Source organism: Monodelphis domestica, chromosome 5 (assembly GCF_027887165.1).
Source record: "Monodelphis domestica isolate mMonDom1 chromosome 5, mMonDom1.pri, whole genome shotgun sequence".
NCBI lineage: Eukaryota > Metazoa > Chordata > Mammalia > Didelphimorphia > Didelphidae > Monodelphis > Monodelphis domestica.
Window position 1 is genome coordinate 292977551 of NC_077231.1, and position 10080 is coordinate 292987630.

The 10080-nt window shown below is 43.2% G+C and overlaps 1 protein-coding gene across 2 annotated transcripts in view; it reads left to right on the forward strand.

Annotated features, from left to right (window-relative positions):
- Positions 1–8050, forward strand: part of KAT2B (lysine acetyltransferase 2B) — a 119677-nt gene extending 111627 nt beyond the window's left edge. The window contains exons 17-18 of one of the 2 annotated variants that reach the window (XM_001380477.4): positions 82–166; positions 5948–8050. In XM_001380477.4, coding sequence (XP_001380514.3) covers positions 82–166; positions 5948–6141 — 279 coding nt within the window. In that variant the 3' untranslated portion in view covers positions 6142–8050. The remainder of the gene's footprint in view (positions 1–81; positions 167–5947) is intronic. The other variant, XM_007505154.3, reaches the window with a different exon arrangement.
- The last annotated feature ends 2030 nt before the right edge of the window (positions 8051–10080 follow it).

The window sequence follows — 10080 nt, forward strand, 5'->3', positions numbered from 1 at the left end:
TGACTTAATGGAAGTTTTTGAAAATGTTTTTTCCCGGATGGAATTTCCATATTCGATACCTTACTTTTTTCTTTACCAAAGAGCCATCAAAGCGCTTGGCCCTTCATGGAACCCGTGAAGAGAACGGAAGCTCCTGGATATTATGAAGTTATAAGGTTCCCTATGGGTAATGCCATTCACATTTTCTAAATTCAGAGTGAACTCTCTCTAGATGGAGATGTGGAGGATGAATGGGCACCGTGTGTGAATGTGGGCAGAAAGGATTCGAGGGCGTGCGTGTGTGCGTGCGTTCACTTGTGGTGGGATAGCCTGCAAGCTTTGGGAATGTTGATGGGACAGAGTTTTCAGGGGAGAAGGTCCTCAGTAGCCTTTACTCAGTGTCTCTTTCTGTATTCCGTGGAAGCCTTCTCCAGCTGTCTTCCAGAGCCCATAGAATTGTAGCCATGGAGAAAGCTCTGCTCTTCTTAGCTGCCTGCCTGCACTGTGGGCAGACAGACTCTTCTTTGGTATAACCTTCCTTTCAGGGAATGCCATTATGTGATCTCAGACACAAAGTTATTTTCTTTGTCCTGTTGGTGTCTTTTGAGCCTTCCTGGACTTCCACTCTGCCCTCTGGGGCAGGCAAACAAGCTTTAAAAAAAAGTTAGGAAGGGATTAAGACCTTAGGGATGATTAAAGGAAGATGTGGCTCCCACTTTAGCTGGGAGAATCCAACATGGTGGAGGTGATGCCTAAGTTAGACCCTGAAGGAAGAGAAGGATCTTGATTGATGAGAGTGTGCAGTGGGTAGAGCATTGGGTTTGGAGTCACTTAGACACTGAGCTGTGTGGTCCTGGGCAAGTCACTTAATTGCTGTTTGCCTCAGTTTCCCCATTTGTAAAATGGGACTACTAATAATAGCACTGACCTCTCAGGGTTGTAAGGACCAAATGAAATAATTGTAAAGCACTTAGCCCAGTGCCCAGCTCCTAGTAAACACAATGTGAATGTTAGCTGTCCTCCTCCTCACGATTATGATAAACAGGGTCAAGGAGATGATGGAGTGATTATTGAGTCAGTAGGACATCCAGATGGTCGTGTCTAACAGATGGCTGGCAATACTGGACTCCCGAGGTCATGGGGAAAAGTCAAGGCTAAATATCGCCATTTGAGAGAGGCCTGAATAAAGGAGATCATGAGGGCTGTGAGAAGAATGGATGCCTCCTCCTTGCTGCCTTTTGGCATCCTTGGTTTCCTTCAAGACCGCCAGACTCCGCTCAGTCACCGCCTTCTGCAGGAGGGGCTTCTAGGTTCACTAGTACCTTCTTTTCCAAAGTTAGCCAGGGTCTGCTTTGTGAGTGTGCATGCACGTGTGTGTGTACACACACACACTCTGCTTACATTTATATTTATCATCAAGCTATTAAAGTTGAAAACTGCAGCCACGCCTCTATCCTGCATATGGAGATTTTGGTTCTGTGGGTCGTCTCTGTTAAGTTACTCTATTAGAAATGAAAATGTAGATTATTCCGGTGCTGACGACCCTTCGGGACTCCTTTGAGACTTTGAGAAGGGCTGTGCTCCAGACAAAAGGAGGAGAGGAAGAGGAGATTGAAAACAGCGAGAAGAGATCCAGAGGGTGATGGGAGCAGGACTCTCAGAAATCGGTGGGAGAGAAAGTTCTCAGCAAAGTGTAATGCTGCAAAAAGGATCAAAAGAGGCCGTTAAGTAGCTCAGTGGATAGAATCAGACCTAGAGATGGGGAGGTCCTGGTCAAATCTGGCCACAGACACTTCTAGGTGTGTGACCCTGGGCAAGTCGCTTACCCCAGTTGTTTAGCCCTTACCGCTCTTCTGCCTTGGAACCAATGTTTATTATCAATTCCAAAACAGAAGGTGGGGGGGGGGAGGGGGGGAAGAAGTTTTAAGGGGAAAAAAATAAAAAGAAATAATAGGGATAAGAGATCATTAGAGTTCAAAATGAGAAGGGGTTATTGGTGAGCCTGGGGCAAGGAGTATCAGGGAGTGCTAGGGATGGAAGCCTTAGCACCAAAATTGAGATAAAAGTTGGGGAGTCAGGAGAGAGACACAAAGAGATAGAGGAAAAGAGGCAGAGAGTTGGGGGAAAGGAGAGGAAGAAGCGGGGAGAGAGAGAGAGGAGAGAAAATAGACAAATAGATGCAGAGAGATGGGGGAAGGAGGGAGAGAGGAGAGAAGCTAGAGAGATAGGGAAACAGAGGCAGAGTTGGGGGAAGGAGAGGGAGAAGAGAGACAGGCAGAGAATTGGGGGGGAAGGAGAGAGAGAGAGAGAGAGAGATACAGACACAGACAGAGGAACAGGCAGAGAGATGGGGGAAGGAGAGGGAGAAAGGGAGAGAGAGAGAAGATAGAGAGATTGATTGATTTTGAGGACAGGAAGACCTGAGAATTTTGTAGAGAAGCCAGAAGAGGAAAATATTGAAAGGGAGTGAATGAGATGGATAATGGATGATATAAAACTCAGGAATTTTAAGAATGTGAAAGGAAAATTCCATTATTGTCTGAGCCTCTAGGAGAGGGTGAGAAAAAATGCAAAGCATATTAAGGTAGGGAAGAGGACAAATAATGCTCACATCAGGCGATTTGATTTCTCTATAGAACAGGAACGTGCTGAAGTGGGTGGAGGTGTTAAGAGGAAGTTGAGGACTTGGGGAGAGAAGAGATTTGGATTCTAAGTCCATCCCCTCTGCTTAGTGCACAGTCTAACCTGGAAGGCTAGCCACTTAACTGAACCTCAGCTTCCTCATCTTTAAAGTGAGGGGGTGGCCACAAAGGGCTCCCTGAACCATATTGAAATGTAATTGGGAAATCACAAAAGAAAAAAAATTAAATTGAACAAAATAACTAAAAAAAGATATAATGTTAATTTGTGGTTTTCCAAGTCAGCATTATCGTGTTTGACACTGCATGAACCCTTCAAGCTCCATGATCTGTAAATAGCCCCATGAAACACTCCCGAGGGGCTCCTAGGGACAGGAGGGCAATAGGAGGGGGCCTCGATATGAAACATTTATGGATACAGTTTATGGAGCACCAAAGGCTAGTTGAATCTTGTTTGTATTCATTTGTCAGCTTTCTGTTTGGATACTCTTCAGAGAATATCACCAGGGGGAAGGGAAGGGAGCAAGCATTTATTAAGCACCTACTGTGTGCCAGGCACTATGTTAAGGGCTTTACAAATATGATCTCATTTGATCTTCACCACCAGCCCTGTGAGGGAGGTGCCTGGTATCCCCATTTTTCAGTTGAAGAAATGGAGACCGAAAGAAATGAAGTGACTTGCCCAGAGTCACACAGCTAGTGAGTACTGGAGGCTGGAAGGTTTTCCTGACTCCAGGACTAATGCGGTACCCCACTGCACCCCTGGCTGCTGTCATGATTCCCCGGGCTTGTCATCTGAACAGGGACCAGTGTTTGACTTGGTCTGGAGCAGCCAGAGTTCCTTCGCTGATGCGGATGCTGCCGGGAGGTAGTCGCCATGACAACTGAGGAGTCCATGAGCATCCTTCAGAGATTCTGCAGATCAGTAACTGGGGTTAGAGGGCAGAGGCCAGCTGGAGAAGGCACTAGTCCATTTTCATTTAAGGATGGCCATTGGGTGGTATTTCTAGACATGGTAGGGTAGAGGAACAAAGGGAGAAGAAGCTAAAGATACGGGTTCAAGCCCCACCTTGGACACAGACCAACTTTATGGCATGGTTGAATGAACCATGTTGAGCCTCCGTTTCCTTGTTCATAAGATGAAGAGTTTTGGATTAGCCTGGGAGCTTTTCCTTTTCTGGGTCATGGATCTCCTGGGCAATCTTGTGAAACTGGCGCTCTTCTTGGACAAATGGTTTGAGGCTCGCCTTCATAAAAGAAGGAAATGCTAACTTTCAGCCGGGGGCTAGTGAAAATAAAGATCTCATTTTTTTCTGATCCAGGTTCATGGACCCACTGAGATCTATTTGTGGAATCCTTAGAGGGCCTGTCGACCCTAAGTTAAGAACATTCCTGGGGCTAAATAATATCTGGAATACTTTCCAGCTCAATAGGTAGGATCCTGTGAGTCTGTAACCTTAATTTGCAGAGGTTTCCACTTTGAATTAGGAAGAACTTTCCACACCAGAACTCCCAACATGGATGTTACTAGAGGCTGGAAATTCTTCCCCAAAGGAGGAAGACAACTAGCTTTCTAATGTTCTCTTTATTTTGTATAGATCTGTGGCTATCTAATAGAAACGATGGACAGTAATGTTGCATTTTATATCTGCCGAGGGAGCTACCGCTAGGCATCGTTATCCCTATTCAAAAAATGAGTCAACAAAGGTGGAGCAAACTTTGGATTTGCTTCTGTGGTCCTTAAGCTGTAAGGAAGTGTCAGCGAGAAATGAGAAAGCCAGCTCTCTCCTGGCCCCACGTTCAGCTCTCTTTCCTCTCCAGGATGTTCAATTCCCTCCCCATTTTAGGGATGCATGCCAAGCAATTTCAATTGGAAACCTGCCTGATTGGGTCTTTTTTTCTGTGGCTTTCTTCTAGTTTCAGCTTAAAGCCCACTTTTTGCAGGAGGTCTTTCCAGATCCTTTGATTCTTCTTTGGGATGTCCTCTTTTCTGCCCTCTGGGGCTTGTATTTACCCAGTTAGTCAGGTTCTTGCATCCATTAGGAGGCAAGCGCCCTGTGCCCAGAGACTCTTTCTGCTTTGACATTCCAATAAAGAAGCGCCTAATGATTGTTGACTGGCTGGGAACCTCCACGTTAGAAAGCACGTTTGCTCCTGGTATTAGTAGGTGAATGTGCTCAGCAAGCTCTTCTAATCCCTTTCCTTCATGTGAAATCATGTATGATCTTGAAAGATATTTCCAGGTTTATAGTTTAAAGATGGCATCCATGACCTTAAGTGGAGAGAAAATTGTGGCAGCTGCTCTCCATTCTTGTTCCTTCTCTCCAGCACAGTTTGCATTTGTAACCTAATGTGGTTTCAAAAGAAGGGCTTGCGTTCAACCTTTTGTTTTTTCTCTTGTGTGGATGGACGAATACTGGGTGACCACGGCTTGCCTCTAAATGCCTTCACTATTATTTTACTAATTTTGAATTTTTACTAATTACTAATTTACTAATTACTAATGCTAATAATTGAAATTTTACTAATTTTGAAAAAAGTCTTACAATGAAGTAGGGTGCTGTTTATTTCCTCATGGATGAATGTAAAATAAATGTGAGGGCTTCAAAATACATAGATAGAGATCTGTGCAGCATCAAAAGAATCCAGTGAAGTTACACCTAGAAATTTTGTTTTTTTAAACTAATTCGGTAAGTTGTTCAGCTCAAGCGGTCTCTCTGGGTTAAGGTTAGGGTTAGGCACAGTCTGGCCCGATTAGGCAGTTCATCATTTTAATCCTTTGTCAGTTTCTTCCTGTGTAAAAATCTCCTTTTGAAGCTCATCGACAACCAGAGAATGTTTTCTAGTCTTAACATCCTACAAATCTAATGGCTAACGTAGAAAGTTGGCTCGCTGCTTTTTAACCATTCACAACGCTAGAGTGAGACTTTTCTTAAGGAAGCTGTGTGGGGTGTGTGGTGGAAATGAGTGCATTTGAAAAGGATGGAATTCTGCCCTATTTTTTGTAATTACATGAACCTGGTCAAGTCACTTACCTCGGCCAGCTCCCTAGGGCTTTGTCTCTCTCTCCCTCTCCTTCCTCTTTTTCTCTTTAAATTAAAAGCAATTTTTAAAAAAACTGTTAAAAAAATCTACTAAATGACAAATGGGCAAAACAGTCCAAATTGGAGGGAATTCCTGTGCCGAGGACTTCCCTGGGGGGGACACAAGCCTAGGTTCTTGGAGTCATCTAGGTAAAGACAGATTCTGTTTTTGTTTTTTTTTTTTAATTTCATTTATCAGCTAATGCTAAAAGGAATCAGACTGTTGATATTTTCTTTCCTATACAGATCTGAAAACCATGAGTGAACGACTCAAGAACAGGTACTATGTATCTAAGAAATTATTCATGGCCGACTTACAGCGGGTGTTTACCAATTGCAAAGAGTACAACCCCCCTGAGAGCGAATACTACAAATGTGCCAATATCCTGGAGAAATTCTTCTTCACCAAAATTAAGGAAGCTGGATTAATTGACAAGTGACACATTTTTTTCTCCCTTCTCCTCCTTTTTAGCAGTTTATCCGTCATCAGCCCTGATGGATGGAGTTCAGTTTCAAAGCATTGGGACGATGTGTTGAAGTTACTTATACGTGTTTTGACTAGCACTTTTCAAAAAACAACAAAAAATAAGAAAAACAGACTCCTCTTCTAGCTTTTCAGATGTGTATTTAAATGGAAGTTACAGAACATTTTTTATTTTATGAAATAGATTTTACTCTATTTACTATTAATGTACATTTTCTACGGTATGTAATTTAGCAGTCTGTTCAAGTGATAGGTAATCAGGGATTTCCTCCATGCCTACGTGGGAGGAGATTTGCACATAGTACCAAGTTTTGGGGGCTTTGGAAAAATTTCCAGACCGTGAATGTCTTTAGCTTGTTTCCTAATGGAGTGACAGAGTTTATTTTTATTTTGTTCAGGAGAACATTAAGGAAGAGAAGAGTAATAAAGAATCCTTTTTTTAAAAAGGTGAAATACATTACATTTGAGGTCTCATTATAGACCCTTTATAAATAGATCTATTTTTAGAAACACTCATCTAGGTGAGGTGCTGTGAGCAGTTCTGGGGTATGCCAATCGGGAGGGAGACAGCGGAGTCTCTGGGCATTCTGTACCGCTAAAAGACCTTTTCTAAACGTGGGGATTTTTTTTATGACTCGGGACTTGATGACCACAATTTTCCTTTTTCTTTTCTCTGGATAGATGTCATGGGTCATGTCCTATTCTGACTTTGCTCACGCAGCACATCAGGTCCCAAAGGAGCCCCAATAGCTATTTGAACCATCTGTAGGGTCTCGGCTTCACAAATGCTTCGTTGGACCCGTCTCCCCCCATCTATTTTAGGAAAATGGTCCTATTCTTGTTCTGTGAAGTTTGTGGAGAGTTTTAGGAAAATCGTCCCCCTGGTAGGTTTAGGGGCGCCAGGTTATTGCAAAATCTCAGCAAATAAGGCTCCAGGTCGATGGGAAATGGATTTTCTGCCCAGCTTTCCAGTCAGTATTTAACTACTACGGCGGTATCATGCCCAGAAGCCTTCCCATTCCAAGTCCTTTCTGGAAGCCCGCGTTACTTTGTCATTACATTTCAGCTCAACACCGGGATTTGTTTACGGATTACACTACGGGGAACAGTGGTACGTTGACCAGTCCAGCTCTGGGTAAACCATCTCCTCCAGAATATCCAGGAAGACCAAACAATGTTCTTGACACTAATTTTTTTTTGGTGATGGACGGAAATATATAAACTGATTTTGTAAAAGACTGAATCTTAGCCTTTGTTTCTATTGGATAGAAAAACCTCATGATTACAGAGCCTGGTGGTAGACTTTGGCTGTGAGACTGCCAGGAATAGAGTACGTGAGGGAAAACGAGTGTATGCATGGGTTGGCTGCATAATTTTGTTGAGCCGATGCGATGTGGATGTCATGTTGGAGCTAGGATCATTAGGATGGAAAAGAGCTACTTGGCATACTTGCTCACCCTTAAAAATGCCTCAATTGTTTTTTTTAAATAAACCAACTTGAATCTCATCTCCAGAGATGCGATTGTATGTCAATTCCTTGGTACTGGTTTTAAACGTTTTGTAAACTGGGCATTCTGAAACACCTGTTGAGCTTGGAAACCTGTGAAAGTTGGTTATTTTCTGGGTAGATTTTCTTATATAGTATTGTCTTAAAAAATCAGATCGTCTCTTCTATATTGAAAGCATAATTTATGTTTTCTAATTTAAAAATTAATATTTTCATATAGATATTGTGCAATAAAAGCTGAAGTAGGATGTGTGGTTTTTGCAAATGCTTTAACAGCTGATAAAATTTTACATTTGTAAAAATTAATATATTGTACTGGTACAAAATAGTTTTAAATTATATTTTAAAAAGTTCCAAATCTTCTGGCATGTTGTGTCTTTATTGCAGGGGATTCCCTTTAACACTGTGCATGGGAAAGGGTTAACGATTCATCAAAGGCGTTTAGTCTCAAGTACTGAGCATCTTCACAATTTCCCCCTTTAGCTTTTAAGCTCCGAGGGCAAGGAGTGCTTGTACTTTTTTTTTTTAACCCTAACTGTGTGTCTTAGAATCCAAGGCAGAGAGTGGTAAGGGCTAAACACGGCCAGAAGTATTTGAAATCACATTTGAACCCAGGAGCTTCCATTTCTAGGTCTGGCTCTCATTTCTTAAATGAATCATTCAGTTCAACATGGAATAAGCGTAGCCCATCGGAGAGCGCTTTTAGGGACATGGACTGCCTGTCTTTACGTGCCTGGCATTTAGGACACGCGCAGTAAGTGCTTCAATAATACGCTCATTGACGGACTGATTCAGCTCAACATAGAATGAGCCCATGTGCCACCAGAGGGATTTTAAGGGCACAACTGGTTCAGCTTAACATGGAAGGAGCCCGCTGCCTCCCAAAGGCTCTCCGTGGAGTGCCGTGAGGCGACACAGTAGCCACTTCTGATGTGTCTGCCGTGGGCCGGGTGCTGGCAGATGGAAAGGTAACCAGCGACTTGCAGAAATGGTAAAAAAAAAAATTCCCCCTCATGTGATTTTTGTTTATGATACAAGATGGTCGGAGCAATAATTTCTATCAGACTGCTTTCTAGTTTTCCCACTAATTTTTGTCATATAAAAAGTTTTTATCCTAAAAAAAAATTTGTTTTTAACCAGTGTTAAAGATGGAAAGGTAACGGCGACTTGCTGCCATCATTCCCTCATCTCTGACCACTAACGGTTGGGGAAAGGAAGCCTACGTTGGCACCCCGAGCGACACCTGGGCAAAAGGAAGCAAGAGAGACGGCACTTGCAAGCCACCCAGTAAGTGTGCCCAGAGCGAACAGGGAGGCAGACGGGTGAGGGAGAAGACAGCCACTCAGGGAAGCAACAGAGAAAGGCATAAAGAAAAGGTTGAGGGAAACCAAGGCAGACGGAGAGGGGCCACTACAGAGATGATGCAACACAAATTTAGGGAGTGAGCGCCTACCACGGGGCTTGGTTCGGCAAAGCGGAACCTACAATAGTTCTTGCCTTCTAGGAGTCTGTTCTATTAGGAAATTATTGAGATAAGGAAACTGAGGCAAACAGGGTTTAAGTGACCTGCCCAGGGTCACACAGCTATTAAGTGCCTGATGTCAGATTTGAATTTGGCAAGATGAATGTCACTCCAGCTGCCCTTTGTGAAGCTTAGTGGCCCCCTTTTCTGAGTTTGACACCAACTCTGTTCAACATGAATAATCCTAGAAGGAAGGCACTAATAGTGGGATGGAGGAGGTGGGAGAAAACTGGGAAAAGTCTTTTGCAGATGGGATTTGAGCTGCCTTGAAGAAATCCAACAGGTAGGAGAGCACTTCAGAAATGGGGGACAGTCACTGAAAAGCACAGACAAAGGTCATCTGTTAGTCACAAGTAGACCAGCTGTGTTGAACTGTAGTGCGTGGGGAGGCAGCAGGCACACACACTTTTTCACTACTGAAAAGATTCCATTTCATACAGGAAAAACAAAATGGATGAAAAAACCTGTCACCTAGAAAACGATTCGCTGGTTGAATCAGGATGTCTGAGACAGGCTCTGAAAAAAGATGTTGGGCTAAGAACCAAGTGAAAAGCAGACTGGATCACTTTTGAGCCACTAGGTTTTCAAGGAGCCTGAGCCGACCTTGTCATAAAGGCTCAGCTAGCTTTCAGAGGGGTTTACACACTGCACTTTTTCCATCACGTTTTGAAGTCGATGGTCCCGATTGATTTACAAGGTGTCGCACATTGACAATTTAACAATCTGAGCTAGTAAAGAACTGGCTGCACCCTAATGGGAGTGAATCAGGGCAACGGAGACATGCATAGTGAAGGCTGTAGTAAAATTCCAATGATAATTTCTGAGCAACTAATAAGGTATGGGATGACACTAAAAATGAACAGGAA